The 20107-nt window shown below is 49.7% G+C and overlaps 1 protein-coding gene across 29 annotated transcripts in view; it reads right to left on the reverse strand.

The window, feature by feature from the left end:
• TNIP1 (TNFAIP3 interacting protein 1) overlaps nt 1-19443 on the reverse strand; it is a 53894-nt gene extending 34451 nt beyond the window's left edge. For 9 of the 29 annotated variants that reach the window (XM_035288750.3, XM_078363200.1, XM_002744377.6 and 6 more), the window contains exons 1-3: nt 19307-19443; nt 2334-2505; nt 970-1104 (exon numbers count right to left, since the gene is read on the reverse strand). In XM_035288750.3, the coding sequence (XP_035144641.2) occupies nt 970-1104; nt 2334-2469 (271 nt within the window). In that variant the 5' untranslated portion in view covers nt 2470-2505; nt 19307-19443. Of the gene's footprint in view, nt 1-969; nt 1105-2333; nt 2506-7374; nt 7491-7971; nt 8022-19306 lie in introns of all 29 variants that reach the window. The other 20 variants (XM_078363235.1, XM_078363217.1, XM_078363202.1 and 17 more) reach the window with 5 other exon arrangements.
• Nucleotides 19444-20107: the final 664 nt, after the last annotated feature.

Below are 20107 nucleotides of genomic sequence, written 5' to 3' on the forward strand. Positions count from 1 at the left end.
GACTGACACCTGGCTCTCCCTCCCTTACTTCCTATGGTTCTTGCTGCAGGGAGTTCCTTGAAGGCAGCTTCATTTCTCACTTTGGAGAGTGGAACTTGACCCCAATCAGGAACTCAGGAACACTGCTGAATGGACAAGCAGAGGCTGGAAACACCCACTGACTGCAGCGCAGTGGACTCTGAGACCATCACTTTCCTCCAATTGTCCATTCAGCACATGCAACCACCCGCCCAACAGAAGGCTGTCATATTGGCCTGGGCCAGATACCATACAGCAGAGCTGCAGCAGGACACATCTGAGTCCAGTTGGGGTGGGGTCATTTCCATCCTGGTCCCAGACTTTGCCCTGGACTTGGGAGACATGCCAGAGTAATGCACACATTCTATGCACTGGTAATGCCTCATGGGACTTCAACCCCAGGTCACAGTCACCCTTCCCTTTAACGGGCAACACATGTAACCTTACACCTGAAATATGCTGCAGCAGGCTAACAGGCAAGCCCAGCTTCTTCCCTGGGCCTCGGCTTTCCTAATTGGAAAATGGAAGCACGGGGCACCACCAGGGAGCTTTCAACTCATATGCCAGCTCCAAGTGACAGGGAGTAGAGGCTTGGAGTGCTGTGCCTGGCACACAGTAGCTGCTTATTAAATATCTGTTCACTAAACATGCTGATAAAGACCCCAAGACCACAGGGTTGCAATGCAGTCAACTGTTGTGATCTATTACTCATGTCTGCCGGGGCCTCGGGAGTGCTGAGTCATTGGCTATTTTTAACAAGATTGTTTTGAAGTCCCTTCCAAATCTGACCTTCTGGGGGATACTGCAGCCAAAACACGAATGGAAAGGTAGCCTGTGGCCTAAGGATAAACCAGGGGATGTGGGTTTTGGCCTAAGAAGGGAGTTCACCGTGAAGGATCTGGGCAGTCTAGGGTACAGGGAGAGTCAGAGGTACCCAGACTCCTCTTATACCTGTGAGTTCAGCCAGGGGGTCGAAAGAGCCCAAAGAGGGAGAAGGTGGTGGGAGCGGCTCCTTGTCCTTTACTAGCTCCTCTGCCTTCTGCCGAAGCCTGGCCGCTTCCATCTGGGACTCTTCCAAAAGCTCCCCTAGAGGTATTGGGGAAGAAGGAGCAAAAGCATTTACTCAGCTCCAAGTGCTGCTTTTCCCCACCCCAGGCCCCTAAACCCACTGCTGGGTTTAGGAACCCAGGGCTTCCGAGGCTCCAGGCCCTGGACTTCACTTCCACCATTGCTCTGTGGGCCTAGGGGGACAAACTCCATGCTGGCCCGCCGCAAGAAACAGGCTAGAGTAAGGAAGAGGGCCAAGCAATCGGGGGACACAGGAGCAGAAGGAGAAACTCGTAGCCCCCTGCATTCTCTTTCTGCCCCACTCCCTTCACACCCAGTCAGGGGAATCCACAGAAAGCGAGGGGCTCTCTGCCCTACTACCATAGCACCCCAGGCTACCCACAGCCTGACCTGGGCAAAGGGCTGCCTGAGGGGTGGAGACCCTGGGTAATTCCAACCAGCCCTCCAGGACTCCATTTTCCTTCTCCCACAAGCAGAAATGGAGAAACTTCACTCCTCCCTCCCCAGTCTACCATCCCAAGCAAGGGTCTGCCAAGCAAGGAGAAAGCATTTTAAAAATCAGAGAGCTACGATCCCCTCTAAAACCTGAGACTAGAGAAGGGAGCAGCAAGGCAAAAGAAGAGTCTCAGGAGTTTGGAAGAAAGAGAGCCCCCTCTGGATGGGGAAATCAGTGAAAGCCTTGCCTGGAGGAGGAGGGGGCACAATAACTGGGTGCTGATGCACAGGGACAGTTGGTCATGTAGAGGGAGGTGGGGTGTTCTAAAGTAGGGACGGCTTGAGCAAGAGCCAGGAGAAGAGAACTGGGCGAAACCGCCTCCTTGCTTCAAGCCAAGCTCTGCCCCCTGTTCCAACACTGGGGATGCGTGCCCCAGTTGCCCTGGTGATGCTGGCTCTCCTCATCTCTCCTGCCCCAGGAAGAGGAGGCCATTCTAATTCCATGTCCACCAACTGGGCCTTCCAGCCCCCTCTCTGTCAGCCCACACCTCCCTCTTGGACCCTCGAGGTACCTGAGTCCTGTCATCTTTGTTTCGGGGTGCTGGGGAATCAGAGCTGGAATATTGTCACCATGCTACATGGTGCACAGAGACACATCTGTGAGGTAGGAGCCACCAGCACTGGGCCAAGAGGGACAGGGGATGATTTGGGCAGAGGCATATGCCAGCTGCATTCTCTACTGCTCATGGAGGGGCTGTCATCACAGGCTGCAGAGAGGAGGGCTCGCAGGGAGGAGATGGGGTCTGCTTTACCTAACAGCTTTATCCCTTGCATTTTTTCCTTCAGCCGGGAATTCTCCTTCACTAGGCGCTCAAAAGCTGCGGATGCCTCTCCTGAGGGCACGCTGCCCCCAGGGTCGTAGATCCGGTATGGTCCTCTCCCTTCCATGAGGGTAGCTCAGCCCCTGCTGAGGTGCCCGCCTGGCTGTAAGGACAACAGCAGCATATCAGCAGGCTGGCCAGGCCATGGGGGCATCCTTTGTGGGAAAGCTCTAGTCTGTCAATGGTCCAGAAGGCAGTCCCCGACTTTAGGCTGGTCTGACCATACTATAGCAAAGCAGGACAGTCACCTCCTTTGATGTGGACACTTTGCCTCTATTAATACAATCTTAGAATGTGATTAGTTTCTTTTAGCAGCCTCAGTGCACTGCTGGCTTGTTTGGAATGGGAGTCCAAATAAATAGTAGGGTGCAATGTGGGATACAAGAAAGAACCTGGACGTGGAATAAAAAAAATCTGAGTTCATGTCCTGTCTGTGAGGTCCAGAAGAACACAAATGTCATCTGTTTTGCCCATCATTGCATCCTCAGAGCCTAGCACAGTATTAGCTATGAATTTTGCACAATAAAGGCTTGCCCAATTCATGGCCTGGCCATTAATTTACTGTGGGATTATGGGCAGTCCCTTCCCCTCTCTGAGGAAGAGAAACGAAAGTCTTAAGTTAATTCAGTAATCTTTAAAGTGTAATGCTTGTACAATTCAGTAATCTTTAAAGTGTAATGCTTGTACCCTAAGGGATAAGCAAGTCAACCCAGTCCCAAGTCCCATTTATATGCATGTCATCTTCTTTAAAAAAAAAAGAAAGAAAAGAAAAAACACGCTGACTAATATTTAACACACTGTCACCTTCCTCTGTGAGTCTCACATCATGCGTGGTCTGTCCCTTGCAGTTCTAAGGAACAGGCAAATTTTTCATCAAACCACTGTCTATTTGAGCGGCAAGTTTTTTTTTTGTAATTAATCTGTTCAATTTCATCTGCTTTATTTCATTTGAAACCACTTGTAAAAGTGATTTTAGAATCCTAGCTCTGTGACCTAGCAGAGAAGCTCTCTGTCCATTCACTCATCCATTCAACAATTACTTATTGAGCATCTACTCTGTGCTAGGCACCAGTCTGGATGCTGAGGAATTACAGCAAACAAAACAGACAAAAGTCCTTCATAGAGCTTACAGCCTAGTGGTGAAAGCAGAGGAGAGTGGTGGGGAACACAGTATTTCAGGTGATCAAAAAGTCTATGGACAAAAATTTAGCAGGGAAGGGTGAGGCAGGGAATTTCATTTTAAATGGAGCTGGCACAAAAGGCCCCATGGAGAAGGGGCTATTTTAGCAAAGACCCAAAGGAAGTGAGGGAACCAGCCATGAGGACATCAGAAGGAAGAACATTCTTGGCAGAGAGAACAGTAAGGGCAGAGGTCCTGAGGCTGAAACACGGAGCCAGCCTCCAGCCCTCCAAACAACTCTCCCCGAGGCCTCCACTGGGGACCTCAGAAGAGCTTGGGGGCTGGCTCCCAAGGTTGCCACCTCTAAGACAAAAACGTTTTCATCAGAAATCCTCAAAGACCGTTCCAAATCCACACCGTGCTCAATGAAAGATGACAGTGAGGAAAGATTAGCAGCAACATCACCATCCTTGAATCAACTCCTTGCCAGACACTGCATCAAACGCTTCAGATAGACAATCTTGGTGGAGCTGCACAGTAACTCTAGCATGCATACTAATCTCAGCTGCATTTTATAAGGGAGAAACTGAGGCTCAGGGAGGTTATGTAACTCAACCATGATGACCTGGCCAGTAATGAGAGCCAAGACGCAAAGTCAGCTTTGCCTGCTGCGACTCTAACCCCCACCGTACTCACACAGCCAGAGGGGCAGACAGGGAGTTCAAGTCTGTTTGCAGGGCAGCAGCACGCTATCAGGTCACCTCTGGGCAGTTTCCCCTGCCCCGAAGCATGAGAACCAATAAGGACCTTTCCAAGAGGGTCCATAGGATGGGATGGGCCAGAAAGGAAAACAAAGTTCTGATGAGCAGGACCCCCTCCCCCACAGGCTGATGAACACAAGACGAACACACCATGCGGGAGGCACCCACGCCCTGCTGAGCCGGACAGGCAAAGGACAGCTACCCACGCACCCATCACAAGCCACCACCCGGCTTAGGGGTGACTTGTTTTTATCCTGAAAGGTCAATGTTCTACAGTGGAGCACAAAGTGCAGATGTTTCCATTAAACCAAGAGACAGTGTGGGGGCAGCACTTAGCACTGTGACTGGCGCATAGTACTCAAAAATGTTGGCAGATGTGGGGGGTCCTTCCCCTCTGCTCGCCTCTGTCCTCAAGAGCCTTGCCACCTGGCATGGCATGTGTCTGACTGGTGTGGGCACTGCCCATCTGGCTGAAAACTTCCTGAGGCAGGAGCGTACTTTGTGCATCGTGGTATTCCTGTTGGCAACACAGGAGGGTGAGCCTTCCTTGAGAGCTGCTTAGAGTTCACAAACAGTGAAACAGAGGGCTAGAAGGGACCTGGAGCCACCTTGCATGACAAGGGCAGCAGTGTCCTGGTTCCTGTCCACCACTACGCACATGCCCTAAGTGGCACTCACAGCAAACACCACATGAAGGCATGGGCAATTTTTTACTCAATGTCTGCCTTGCCCTGTAGATTAATGTCTGCATGAGGACAGGAAACGAGTCCATCCTGTGTGCCAGGGTATCTTCAGAGTGGCCCAGAGTACAGCCTCAGCAAACTCTCGAATTCAGAGAAGTCAGACTGAAGGGACCCAAGGAGCCCTTGACCCTGACCCTGCCTCCCGCAAGGCCATGTCTGACATCCCAGAGAGCCTAACCCTGACCCCCTCAACAGATGCACTTAGACACCCATACACTTCTAGAATCGGGACTGGGCCAGCCACGCTCCCTCAGAGAGGCCCAGATGTAAAGCCAAGGGACAAAGCAGGATGCAGGATGTGGGAACTGACCCACCCCCCATCCTCTAAAACACACAACACTCAGTTTCTCTTGGTGCAAGGGAGTCAACAGGGAAAAGGGTTCATGGGAAGCAAAAAGGGGGCAGACAGAGCTATGCTCCCCTACTTTAACCTCAGGGGGCACAGCCTGGGGAGAAAGAAAGGCAGTGGGCAGAGGAAACGCAGGAGAAATATCCTATTGTGAGGAAACCCTCTCTGGATATCAGAGGAGCCACCCCCAGAAGGCCTGGACTTCTGGAGGAAAGAAAGACAAAGAGGGAAACAGGGCATTTCCAGGTCCCGCTGACCTCATGCCCAGATGGTCAGTGGCAGTCTCTGGATGACCACTGGGCCGATGGGAACTCTCCTTCTGATCAGTGAGGTTTTTATAACCTCTCCTTGAGAGAGGACTCATTCTCAGGATGACAAAGCTGGAGGGGAATCTCCAAGGGCAATGAGGTGAATCCCACATTATCAGGTGGGAGAGAGAGATGTGCCCAGAAACACTCAGTGGATGAGAGGCTGCATTAGAACATGACGATGGCATGTGCTCCCATCTGCTGTCCACAAACCACAAGTGTGTATGGAAAGGCGAAAAGGAAGTACTGCCCACTCCCCTCCACGTGGCAGTATCTAGAGTTCAGAGCCCAGGAGTCCCTGGCCATGAGCTCATCCGCTCCTCACTCACGGCACAGGTGGTGCAGCAAGTCAGGACCCTGAGCAGGGAAGGCCAAGATCACAAAGGAGTCAGGACAGAGCTGGGACCAGAAGATCTCTGCTCTCCCTCCAGGCTGCCCACAGTCCATCCTCCATTTCCCTCCCACATCTTCTCACAGAGTTCCATATCTACCTGGCCTGGTTCCAGAAACTACAATTCAGCAGGTGATCCACCAGCAGTGGGTCTCCAGGCCCCGCTGCCAAAACCAGAAACAGCTGGGGGTAAAGGGGCAGCCAGTGCAGACTTTCTTCCAAAACAAGATCTCAGCTAGGGGGCCTCCACAGCCTGCCCGGGAGGAGCCCTGGGGCTGCCTGAGGGAACCAGAAAGGCCCAGTTGGGGGCAGAAAGGGGCACAGACAGACAGCAGGTCAGGGAGCTACAACAGAGCGTGAAGATGGAAGTGATGCTGCTGAAACTGAAGGAGCCACCCACTGGCAGGAAAGCACTGGTGGTCCCCAGGGCCCAGGTCTCAGCCTCACTCCAGAAGGAGAGGGGTGATAAAGACTATATTCAGAATTAAATTTACATTCCAGCTTTTGCATTGAAATGCTTTGGTCTGTCAGATTATCTTGCCATTAGCCATAAACACCATTAGCCATGTTTTGGTGGCTGGGTAGGAGAGTGGTCCCAGATCCCCCTAAATGAGATTTGCTTGCATAGCCACTAACATTTGCAAATTGCTTCAGGTGTCCCAAGCACTGTTTTTTCATCTGATTATCACAGCAGCCCTGGGAAGAAGACAGGACTGGTACCTGCCTGATGGATAAGGAAACTGAAGGCCAGCTTGGGGACTTAATCAACCCAATTTAATGCCTCTGGTCACCGGCTGCATCCTGGGGCCAGCTATCCCTGCAACCCTGGAGCAGATGATACCCTCTCTGGCCCAGTGGGAAAAGTGTAAGCAAATCTCTGGTACAGGGAGGTGGAAGGTCATGGAGGCCAACACCCACCTCCCCAGCAGAGGCGAGGGCTACCAGGGATACTGGCAGGTGGGCTGGCAGAGGGGGTATAGGGAAGGGGTCTCCAGGAAAGACGGCACAGAACAGAACGTCAGCGAGGCCTGTCCTAGTGTCTACTCTGCTGTGTTTGGGACCATGGGCTCATTCCCTCGCATGCAAGAGGAGGAGCATGGGCCACATGGAAACTGGGTGATGGCTAAAGCTGGCCTCAGGATCAAGGACACCCAAGTGTCACAAGCTAGCAGCAAGTTGAGGAAAGAGAGGGAGCCAGCACCCTGGAAACATCACAGCCCTGGAGGCAGGAAGAAAGGTCCACACTGGGCAGGTGCTCAAGGCCAACTTTGCAAGCACGAGGCCTGAGAGGGTGCCTCACCTGCACTAGCTCCGTCCTCACTCCGTCCTCACTAGCACCTGCCTCACTCCGTCCACCTTGCGGGCTGTGAGACCCTGGACCAGCCATTCACCTTTCCTCAGCCTCAGCTGCCTCATCTGTAAGACAGGAGTAATAATAGAACTTACCTGACATAAGAGCAAAGAAATTAAATGAAACAATATGTGTATAGTTGGAAGGGAATTCTTACTTTCTACTTTATGCAGTACTTCCTGATTCTCTGATTTAACAAGAAACACATCTTTGTTTTATAAGATTTCCAAAATAATAAGACTATAGAGTAACTAAATCAGTATTTGGCACACATCAGGTGCTTAATAAAAGGCTGAGGCAACCCCACAACTGTGCCCAGAATATCTAAGGGCCAAGGCTCCCCTTCCCCCGCCCCGCCCCTGTGTTCCCTCTTTAACAGGGTATTTGAGGCTCCTCAGTCAGCTCAGTAAGCTAGGTTCTGGCCTCCACTTGTTTTCTAGTGACCTGCAAATCACCATTTAACTGTGGTTAAGCAGGGGGTCTGGGCACACCATAGCTAGTGAAGATATAGCATAAGATACCCTTGAACCATGATACCACACTCACCAATGACTGGGAATCTGAGCCTCATTTCCTCTGTTGTAAAGGGGAATATCCTGCAATTCCACCCAAGGATGAGAGGAAGTGAGACACCTTGATATCACATTGCACACGTAAGCAAAAAATTGTCCTCATATTTATGTTATGATGACCTCCAATTCTCCCCCACCCATTTCCAGGCTGGGGAAACTGAAGCCTCAGGTCCATCTAGGCTGGATTTTTCAGGCAGTGAAATCACTCTTTTCAATATTGTAATGGTGGTCATTCCATATTTGTCTAAATCCAAAGAACATACACCACCAAGAGAGAACCCTGATGTACAGCATGGACTTTGGGTGACAGTGGTGTCAATGTAGATTCATCAGCTGTAACAAATCTACCACTCTGGTGGAGGATGTGGATAATATGGGAAGCTATGCCTGTTGGGGGTGGTGAGTGCGTATGGAAAATCTCTGTACCTTCTTCTCAATTTTGCTGTGAACCTAAAACTGCTCTTTAAAAAATAAGGTCTAGCCAGGTGCGGTGGCTCACGCCTGTAATCCCAGCACTTTGGGAGGCCAAGGCAGGTGGATCACGAGGTCAAGAGATTGAGACCATCCTGGCCAACATGGTGAAACCCCGTCTCTACTAAAACTACAAAAAATTAGCTGGGCATGGTGGCACATGCCTGTAATCCCAGCTACTCAGGAGGCTGAGGCAGGAGAATTGCCTTAACCCAGGAGGCGGAGGTTGTGGTGAGCCGAGATCGCGCCATTGCACTCCAGCCTGGGTAACAAGAGCGAAACTCTGTCTCAAAAAAAAAAAAAAAAGTAAAAAAATAAGGTCTTTAATTTAAAAGAGAAAAGGACCAGGCTGGGTTCTCTTGATGGCTGTCAGTTTCGTACAACAGTGAGGGCATAGCACATACTTGGGATAATGTGTATTCAAGGACCCTACCTGGCATCCTCACCAATAAGGAGCTCAGACTTAATTCATCCGTCCTTGCAATCAGCTGAGCAATAATGAGGCTGCAGGCATGGAGTCTCATATAAACAGCTGGGGCTCCGGAACTGTGGGAGCGAGTCGAGGTACACTAGAGCAAACATCTGAACCCTCACTAGGCCTCAGTTACTTAAAGAGAGGGAGCTGCAGCAACAGTAATAATATAACATGGGGGGTTGCACTGGACAATCTTTAAGGCCCCTTCTAGTTCTAACATTTCAGAATCTGAAATTTATTATCACTACTTTTTTAATCTTCTAAGCTTAAGAAGGCTACAATCCCCAGCTCCAATCCCTTCTAAGGCCCAGGTGGATTTCTCTAACCCATCAGTCCTCCCATAAGAGCTTGCATGGGTGCTGTCCCCTCCCTGAGAGCAGTCAGAGACCCTCAGCTGACGTCTGCAGCCCACTTCCAGGTCCCTCCTGCCTAATTTATACCAGGCTCCAGCCGAGCCTGATCTGGGTTCCTCAAATGGCACACATCTTCCCATGTCCTTTGTCCTCCCCTCCCTGAGTCACATACAAAGGAAGCCGCACTGTCTCCACTCAGTCTCTGAGGCCCAGGCTACACACACCCACTGTACATCTAAGCCAGAATTCATACAGCAAAAGAGAATTCCGGAGCACCTAACTAAAGCTGGAGAGAGGGTGACAGTTCATTAGGTGCTGCCCTATGCCAGGCGCTGGGCTGCATCATAACGCACATGACCTCATTTTCTTCTCACCACACAGAGATGGAAATTATCATCCATGCTTTCCAGCAAGGAAACCAATGGACTGGGCTAAATGGAAGTAGACTCAAAGAGGAAGTAGACTCAGAGAAGCTAAGTCATTTGCCTGAGAACACACAGCTGGTTAGTGGTAGAACAAACAAAGCAGCCTCAATGTCAGAGTCCAATACTGGTGCCCTTTCCACTGCTCTGCACTGCCTGGAGAGGCAGCAGGCTAAGGCTCAGAGGTAGGAAACCAGACCTGCTCTCCAGTTCTCCAGCACATGCCCCAAGTTCCTAGCCACTGCCTTTATATGTCTCTAGCTTTAAATGCAAGCAGGTGGCAGTCTGCCCCTCATCACCTGCAGTCAACAGGGTTTAGAATCTCAGGCTGGAAGGCAGCTCAGAGGACATTCCATCCTGTGCTTACCCAGTCCTCTGAGGAGCCCAGGGACTCCAGCTGGCCATCTTTAGCAATCCAGATCTCACCAATTTCCTCCCCAAAACAATTCCTGGGGTAGCCAGCACTGGCTATAGTTAAGCTGCTCCCAGTTCTGTTTCCGCTGGCCCTTGCTCTGCCCTCTGTGGTCCCCTGGAATAAGGAACAAGATGCCCCTCTTTGGCATGTTGGCCCTGAGGACATTTGGAACCTAAAGGACTGGACACAACACTCCAGGCACGATTTGCCTGACCAAATGCAGAGTGACTTCCACCTCCACCCTTTTAGGTATTATATTCCTATTGAGGCAGCCTTGGTACACATTTGCTTTTCTTACAGCTGAGTCACCCCCTGAAGAATGTCCTTTCTCAATGATAACAACCTGCATGTATGCCTAACTGGTGAGAACAAAGTTATTGTGTAGAAAAGTGTGCTTGAGGGCTGGGCGTGGTGACTCACACCTGTAATCCCAGCACTTTAGGAGGCTGAGGCAGGCGGATCACCTGAGGTCAAGAGTTTGAGACCATTGTCCAACATGGCGAAACCCCATTTCTACTAAAAATACAAAAATTAACTAGGTATGGTGGCATGTGCCTGTAGTCCCAGCTACTGGGGTAAGAGAATCACCTGAATCTGGGAGACAGAGGTTGCAGTGAGCCGAGATCACACCACAGCACTCCAGCCTGGGAGATAGAGTAACACTCCATCTCAAAAAAAAAAGTGTGTTTGAGGAGGTGCAAGTTACCTAAGAGGGCAGAAGTAACTGATTTATTCAGTAATCCCCTATCTGGGAGCCTAGAGATCTTTGCATCAGTACACACAGAAGCTGAACAAAGATGTGCACTGCCACATGCTTTATAATAGACATTTTGGCCATTGTTGAATGTCCTTCAAGAAGGGGACTGGTTAAACAAAACTACCATTCATTTGATGGAATACTATATAGCCATCAAAAAGAATGGAGTAGACTGCTTTGCAATGATATAGAAAGATGTCCATAAAATACAAAGCAAAGTGCAGATTTATATGTGTAATAGGATGCTGTTATTTTTGAAACACACAACTATGTGTGTATATACATATATATGTACATATATGTATGTGAAATCTTATATGTGCATAGAAAAAACCTTGGAAGTCCAGGCCTTTGGGAGGCCAAGGTGGGAAGATTGCCTGAGCCCAGGAGTTCGAGACCAGCCTAGGCAAAAAGCAAGATCGTCTCTATTTTTTTTTAAAATTTGCTTACATGGCCGGGCGCGGTGGCTCACGCCTATAATCCCAGCACTTTGGGAGGCCAAGGCGGATGGATCACGAGGTCAAGAGATCGAGACCATCCTGGTCAACAAGGTGAAACCCCGTCTCTACTAAAAATACAAAAAAATTAGCTGGGCATGGTGGTGCGCGCCTGTAGGTCCCAGCTACTCGGGAGGCTGAGGCAGGAGAATTGCTTGAACCCAGGAGGTGGAGGTTGCGGTGAGCCGAGATCGCGCCATTGCACTCCAGCCTGGGTAACAAGTGAAACTCCATCTCAAAAAAAAAAAAAAAAATTTGCTTACATTGGCCAAACGTGATGGCACATGCCTGGAGTCCCAGCTACTCGGAAAGCTGAGGTGGAAGGATCATTTAAGCCCAGGAGTTCGGGCTACAGTGAGCTATGATCATGACACTGAACTCCAGCCTGAGTGACAGAGCAATATTCTGCCTCTTAAAAAAAAAAAAAAGAAAGAAAAAAGTCTCAAAGGATAGATACCAAACTGCTACTAGTAGACTACTCTACAGAAGGACCTGGGTAAGGAAGTAAAATCAAAAGAAACTTTTATTTTACCTATGCTATTTTAACTCTTTACCTGGGAAATCTAGTCCTGTTCTTATGCATTTATAAAATTAATTTTTAAATATGGTAGGGGGAAGGAGAGAGAACAACTGTCACTTTTTTACTTTATACCTTTTGTACTGCTTGAGTTTTGGGGGCTTTTTCCCCAATAATCATATGTTATTTGGTAATGTTTTTAGAGGGAGACTTTAAAATAATTTTTTTTAAATTTAAGTGAGCTGGGTGGAGTGGTACATGCCTATAGTCCCAGCTATTCCAGAGGCAGAGGTGGGAGGATAGCTTGAAACGAGAGTTTAACCCTGTGACTCCCCTGCCTGCAAGAGGTAAGATGCCAATTTTGGGGAATTCCACTTATACAAAATTTGGTGGAAGAGGGTTTCACAGATTCAAATTCTGGCTATAAGCCCTTCCCGAATGACCCTGAGCAGGCCTCACTTTCCCTGTTTCTCCCTACAGAAATGTGAGGACCAAGTGGAAACCATACAGTTCTCTGTAAACCTTAAAATGCTACCCAGATAGGAGCAATAATGGCTGTCAAAGAGCTAGAAAGAAAAAGGCTGGATAGGGGTTGAGATACTCAGATAAAAGCCAAAGATGTCTTGTGTTAACAACAAAAGGCTGGAAGCTACCTAAAATGAAGAGGAAAATGAATAAATACATTGTGGCAATTTCCTACCAGGGAATACTATACAGCAGTGAAAAAGGAATGAGCCACAGCTAGAGATACAAACGTGGATGAATCTGGGTCTCGCTCTGTCCCCCAGGCTGGAGTGCAGTGGCATGATCTCAGCTCACTGCAACTTCTACCTCCTGGGCTCAAGTGATCCTCCCACCTCAGCCTGGGACTACAGACATATGCTGCCACAGCCAGCTAATTTTTGTATTGTTTGCAGAGATGGGAGTTTAGCCACATTGCCCAGGCTGGTTTCAAACTCCTGGGCTCAAGAGATCCACACGTGTCTGCCTCCCAAAGTCCAGGATTACAGGCATGAGCTACCGCGCCCAGCCTAAATAATATTTTTGAACATAAAAAAACAATACTATGTGTTATTTAGGGATGCACACATTTATTAAAAAAAAAAACTTTAAAGAAATGCAAGAAAAAAACTCACTAATTCAGAACACTTGTTTCTTGTTGGGGGCTGAGGAAGGAGAAATTTCAGGTGACCGGAAAATGTGTTATTTCTTAAACCAGATGAGTGAGCACACAGATGCCTGAATGTTACCCTCTGTATCTGAAAGATGTCTTAATTTTTTCTTTTCTTTTTTACTGTATTTTTTGCTTTTACTTTTTTCTGCTTCAACTTTTATTTTAGAGTCAGGAAGTATGTGTACAGATTTGTTACCTGGGTATACTGCATGGCTGGTGTAGGATTGATGCCATCACCTGGGTACTGAGCATAGTACCCAATAGTTTTTCAGCCCTGCCTCCCTCCCTCCCGACTCTAGTCGTCCCCAGTGTCTACTGTTGCCATTTTTATGGCCATGAGTACCTGATATTTAGCTCCACTTATAAGTGAGAAAATGCAGTATTTGGTTTTCTGTTCCTGTGTTCTGTGCTTAGGACAATATTTTCTAAAAGTCTATGCTGCCAATTTCCTGGGGACCAGATCAGGCAGGAGTTGTACCCGCAGAGACAGAAGTGGGGGTGGAGAGGCACCAGGGCTCCTGAGACTATGATGAAGGCAAAGGAGGTGTGGCCTGAGGCCAGCGGAAAGCCTGGTCAGTGCTCTGTAGAGTGGGTGGAGACTGAGCCAAAGGCCCTTGACTCATGGGGCAGTCCCACACCTGCCCTGGCCTCTCAGCCTGACTCTTTGGTGACACAACTCCCACAGCACCCAAACACTTACACCCTCTTCTCCCCCAGCACACACACCCCTGCCTGGGCTGCCCGGTTTGTCCACTGTGTAGGTGCTCCAGGACACAGAGCTCCTTCCTCTCAAGAAACAGCCTCAGAGTGAGGTCCTTGGAAGAGAAGAGCTCAGTTCTGCCCAGAGAGCAGCTCTCAGACAAAGAGCCAGCTCACCAGTCATCCATTCCAATCAGAAGAGTGACTGTCCTGGGCCAGTCATGGGAAAATCATCAAGAACTTCCCGCAATGGTTATGGTGACTGCCAAGGTCTGTCTCTGGGGACTGGGAGCTCCCCCAGAGAACAAGGGTAGTTGCTCCCAGCTGCCTTATGCCTTCCTGCAGCAACTCTCTGGAGGATGCCCAGATATGCTCCCTACATATGACCAGGAATAGGAGGGGCAGGCATTGCAGGCACACAGGGGCATGGCAGGCACGTGGGGGCATAGAAGCAAGAATCTAGGAGGGCAGACACAGCAAGACCTGGCCCAGAAAGAACCCGGGGGCTGCCAAAGCCAAAGAGAGGGTGATCCAATCATTGGTTGTTATGGAGTTTTTAAGATGTGGAAGACATTGCTCTGAGATGCCAGACAGTGAAACGTTTTCATTCTGCAGCTGGGAAACCAAAGCCAGCAAAGGGAACAGACATGCCCAGAGCCACATGGGACAGCAGTAGCACAGAAGGAATGTGTGCCCTGTCCTCCGGTGGCCACTATACACTCTCTTACCACACCATGCTACTGCTCAACCTCCCTCCTTCCCTCACAGTGGTCAGGTAAGCAATGAGGGAAAATGATGGAGGTGAGAAAGGAAGAACCCCAGCTGACTTCGGCTCACAAAGAAACAAGTCTAAACAACACTGGAAGGGGCGGTAAGAGGTAGAGAGTGCCCTGATCCCCGGGATCGGGGTCAAGCAGAGGGGTGCTGGGGCTGTTGAAGGAATTCAGGCCAGATGTCTTCCAGGCCCCTCCCACATCTAAGTTTCCACCACTCCAAAGAGACAAAGCAAAGGACAACTCATCCAGACAGGACACAGCATGGTCCACAGGGTGGCAGAGGGTTGAAGGCAAGTGTCTTAGTCTGCTTTCTGCCACTACTCTGTTGAATATGACAGACTGGACAATTTGTAAAGAACAAGTTTATTTGGCTCATGGTTCTGGATGATGAGAAGTCCCAGTGCATGGCATCGCCATCTGGCAAGGGTCATACCAAGGTAGAAGACAGAAGGTAAAAACGAGTGATTGAAATAGAGAGAGTATTGGCCAAATTAGCCCCTTTTATAACTAACCCACCCTTGAGATAGTGACATTAATCTATGAAGGCAGAGCTGACAATCCATTCATAAAGGCAGAGATATTAAGTTTCTAACATATAAACTTTTGGGGGATACATTCAAACCTTAACAGCAAGTTATTCAAAGCAAAGAAAATCAAACCAGTCACATCTTTTAATGGAATCCTGTCAATAGCCTCATGATTAGCATCGATAATGATAATAGCAGCAACCATTTACTGAGCACTCACCATGCTGCTGGCCCTATGCTATTGGCCCTAGTGCTTGCCACACTCTCCCATTAATTCCCACTATTCTAGGAGGTAGCACTGATGTCATACAGAGCTGACAGGTGAGGACGCACAGGCCCAGAGTGGCAGATGCAGCACCTACCCAGGTCTGCCAAGCACTGAATCATGTGCTCTTCACCAGTGGTGCTCAAGGAGCAGCCCACACCAGCAGCATTGGCACCACCGCCATCCACTGGATCAGATGCTCTGGAGTTGCAGCCCAGCATTATGTGTTTAACAACCACCCTCTACCTGCACCCCCAGGATTCCGATGCATGCTCAAGTTTATGAACCAACTGCTCTGACCATTTCCCAATGCTGCTGAGGAGAAAAATCAACATTTCTCTGTCTGATATTAAAATCTTTTAGGGTTTTTCCCAAACTAGGAGAGGCTGATTCCAGATAGTCTCCCTAGTCTACTAAGTTCCAGAAGAGACCAGGCTCCACTTGACACTTCGTCATTTATTTTTTTTTAGAGACGAGGTCTTGCTATGTTGCCCAGGCTGGAGTGCAGTGGCTATTCACAGGCGCGATCCCATTTCTGATCAGCATGGGAGTTTTGACCTGCTCTGTTTCTGACCTGGGCCAGTTCACCCTCTTTAGGCAACCTGGTGGTCCCCGCTCCCTGGTGGTCCCTCACTCTCGGGAGGTCACCATATTGATGCCAGACTTAGTGCAGACACCCGATTGACATAGCACACTAGAGCCCAGAACTCCTGGACTCAAGTGATCCTCCAGCCTCAGCCTCCCAAGACTTTGTCATTTTTTTAAGGCTTGATCTTGAAGTCACTTCCTTCCAGAAAACCCCCCCAACCACCTGGTGCCCCCAAATTACTCTGCACTCCAGTTATACTTATGCCAATCTGACTCACTTGGCAATTACTGGCATATAATGCCTTTCAGGTAGCACTCATAGCATATCTCCCCATTTGACCAAGAGTTCCTGGAAGGCAAAGCCAGCTCCTTATGCACCTGTACATCATGAACACTGCACAGCACTGCACACGGGAGCCATCAGGAAATGATGCTTGGGAGACAGCTGGGAGAGCAGACCCTGGTTCTTGTCCTGCCTTCTCATCTCTAGGCCTTAGATTCCTCATTTGGGAAATATGCCATTATTCTACTCGTTCATTGAACAAACTCAGAAGAACCAGCTACCAGGCATTTTTCTGCTGCTGCAGGAATACACTCGGGGACTAAAGAAGTCTCTGCTCACCCCCTTTTATTCTAGGAAAAGAGAAAGACAATAAACAAACACTACAAATAACAATTTGCCAAACACTAAGTTCTGTACCTATGCATTCTCGTTTGCAAATAAACAAGGTTCTTCCATAGCATAATACACTTATGAGAAAAATAAAATAGTAATGTGACAGAAAGTGAAAAAAGGGGCTGCTTTGCATAAAAAGATCAGGGAAGGCCCCTCTGAGGAGGTGACATTTGAGCTAAGACTTGATTGATAAGGAAAAACCAGCCATGGGAAAAGCTGGGGAAAGGTGTTTGGGCAGAGGGAACAGCATGTATGAAAGCCTCAGGATGAGAACAAGCTTGGCTTGCTGGTGGGGGAAAAGCAGGCCCACATGGAGTGGCCAAATCACAGTGGGTGCAGGAGTAAAACAGTAACCAGTGGGTTGGAGAGAGAGGCAGACAAACAACCTCCTACAACACTGCCTCACTCAAATCAGGTCGGCCTGACCCAACCAGGACATCCGGGCCCCAAGTCACAGGCAGCACTGGGGGTAAGGGTATGAGTCAGACCCCACAGCTTCCTGGGGCCCCAAAAAACCTGGTGGGATATCCAGGGGCAGGCATCAACCCTCAGCATGAGTGCTATGCCATACCTATGGAACACCCAAGGCTAGGAGACAAACATGGTTACATAGGGTGTAGAACATAGCACATTCTCAGCGGCAGCTTCCAGAGGGGCATGATCAAGTGCTTCCATGAAGTGCCAGTCCCTGATCACATTATTTTCCCAGGACACAGCCAGGACAGCAGCCTTGGTCAGTGGAAAGGGAACAGAGCCTAGGATTCAAGGGTTGCTAGTCTTGGAAAAGTCAACCTTCTCTGGGCCTCAGTTTCCTCATCTGAAAATTAAGGCTGCTAATAGAGTTTTAGAAAGATTAAGTGATCAGCACTTTGGGAGGCCCAGGCGAGTGGATCATAAGGTCAGGAGTTCGAGACCCTGGCCAATACAGTGAAACCCCGTCTCCACTAAAAATACAAAATAATTAGCCTGGCATGGTGGCACATGCCTGTAATCCCAGCTACTCAGGAGGCTGAGGCAGGAGAATTGCTTGAACCTGGGAGGCAAAGGTTGCAGTGGGCCAAGATCGCGTCACTGCACTCCAGCCTGGGTGACAAAGCGAGACGCCGTCTCAAAATAAATAAATAAAATAAAAGAAGAATAAAGAAACAAAGATTAAGTGAGGTCAGGCGCAGTGGCTCACACCTGTAATCCCAGCACTTTGGGAGGCCGAGGTGGGTGGATCACTTGAGGTCAGGAGTTTGAGACCAGCCTGGCCAAAATGGTGAAACCCCATCTCTACTCAAAATATAAAAAATTAGCCAGGAGTGGTGGCGGATGCCTGTAATCCCAGCTGCTCGGGAGGCTGAAGCAGGAGAATAGCTTGAACCTGGGAGGTGGGTTGCAGTGAGCTGAGATGGTGCCACTGCCCTCCAGCCTGGGTGACAGAATGAGACTGTCTCAAAAAAAAAAAAAAAAATGAAATGAGATACTGAATGTAAAGCACTATGCCTGGCACATAGTAAGCTATTAGCATTAGCATTATCAGTTTTTTTCACTGGCTCAGTTTCTTCTGTTGGAAAATAGAGAGCACTACAGGGTTGCTGAGTTTATACTAATTAATACTCTACCCTCCCAATACAACCCTACCTTCCTTCATCAGGATTTTTTTTAAAAATTCTGAGTCCCCTTTTCTGACCTCTCATCAGATGCCAAATTCCCCTCTATCACACCCCATTGTTTGGAAAATGAGTAAGTGCTGATTAAATCCCATTTTGACGGTACTGTGAAAAAAAAAATGATGCATTAGGAATCTACACATTTCCCTGTACTGTGATTCCGCAAGGGGGTGGAGAAGGACGTTGCTGATTCTTCTGCATCATCCACAAAAGTCCCTCCCTCCCCCTACCAAAACACAATTTCTCACCCAGTCGCACAAAATTCCAATCTGCTCCTGTACACACAATTAATGAATGTACAAAGCACACGTGCACACAAACGTCCTACAGTGGAAAGCTCAGCTTTCAAACTCCATCCTGAGAACCACTCCTGGAAACTCATCTATTCTGCACATGCACACAAATGTCTCCAATAATGTGCATACAAAATATGTTCAACTGAAACTATATAGTAGGAACTCCGGAGCCAAATGCCTGAGTTCAAATCTGACTTTCCAACTCACAGCTGTGTGACCTCAAGCTCCAAGTACCTCGGTTTCCAGAACTATAAAATGGAGATAATAACAATGTTAATGTTAAGGATGGAAGTTACAATTAAATAAGTCTAATACACTTATAGCGTTAAGATCAGCACTTGAAAACCGCCCAGTAAAAATTATTTTCCTCCTCGTGACATGCACACTGCTTCCACAACTTTATACGAAACTCCTGACGCCGCGTAGGCAGCTCGTCTCCACACGATAGACACCCCGCGACGGCAGCAGCGTCGCCAGCACCCGGAGTGCCTGCGCGCTGTGCAGCCGCCCCACGCCGTTCCCAGGCGCGCTGCCCCGCGCAGTGCGCACGCGCGCCCCCCACTAGCCCCAGCCCCAAGCAGGGAGTCCCGGCGCAGCCCAGGCTGGCCGCTGGCGGAGACGCCTCGGGACCTCAAGCGCGCAGGCCATCTTCCCCAGCTCGCGCCCCGCCACCGCAGAGGCTCGGGACGATCCGGGCCCGGCATTCCTTCCTCCCCTCCATCCCCGCTACGGCCAGGCAGGCTTACCCGAGGACTGGGAGCTTTGGGACACAGCGCCCCGCTTGCTGCGTCCAGCCCCGAGTCCAGGGACGGGGCAGCGGCCCGGGCCGGGCTCCGGCACTCCTCGGGCTCCTGGGCTGGGGCAGTGGGACCTGGCCAAAGACTAGGAAGTGCCGGGGGCCGGGCTCGGCCGCCCCACCCCTGGGAAAGTCCCCGGAGACTGACAGGCCGCTCGCCCAATCGCGCCGCGCGCTCCGGGCGGGCCCGCGGCCGCCAGGGGTGGGACCGAGCGAGGTAAACACTGGCTGTCCGGGGTTCCGGGGGCCCAGAGTCTCAAGCAGGCACCTTGGCGTCCTTCCCCTCGGGGGGCGACTTCCCTAGCGCCACCGTCCCAGGCCCGCGCGGCCCCTAGCTGCACTCCCCGCGCCAGAAGCCGCGGGCGGAGGCCTGCGGCCACCTTAAAAGCCGGAATTTCACCGCGGAGACGAGCCACGGAGACCACCCAGCCCCTTCATTGTGCCCTGGGAACTTGGGCCAGAGCGGGGAGGGGACCTGCCTAAAGGCACGTAAGCAGTTGACGCTAAGCCAGAGCTGGAGTCATGGCCCCCAGAGTTCCGTCCAGGGCGTTGCAGGATTCAGCAAAGCTGTAGAAATTCCGAGCTGAAAGGACCCGTAAAGCCTGTTATCGTTAACATCTTTTTGCTCCAAACGTTGTAAACGCTTTGCTCCAGACATTGTAGATGCTTTGCATGCATTCTTTTTTCACAGTCACCCTAGTGAAATGGGTTTTACTCCCTTTTCTTAAATGTTTGAGGCACAAAAAGGTTA

This window comes from Callithrix jacchus, chromosome 2, assembly GCF_049354715.1.
Source record: "Callithrix jacchus isolate 240 chromosome 2, calJac240_pri, whole genome shotgun sequence".
In the NCBI taxonomy this organism is placed as follows: domain Eukaryota; kingdom Metazoa; phylum Chordata; class Mammalia; order Primates; family Cebidae; genus Callithrix; species Callithrix jacchus.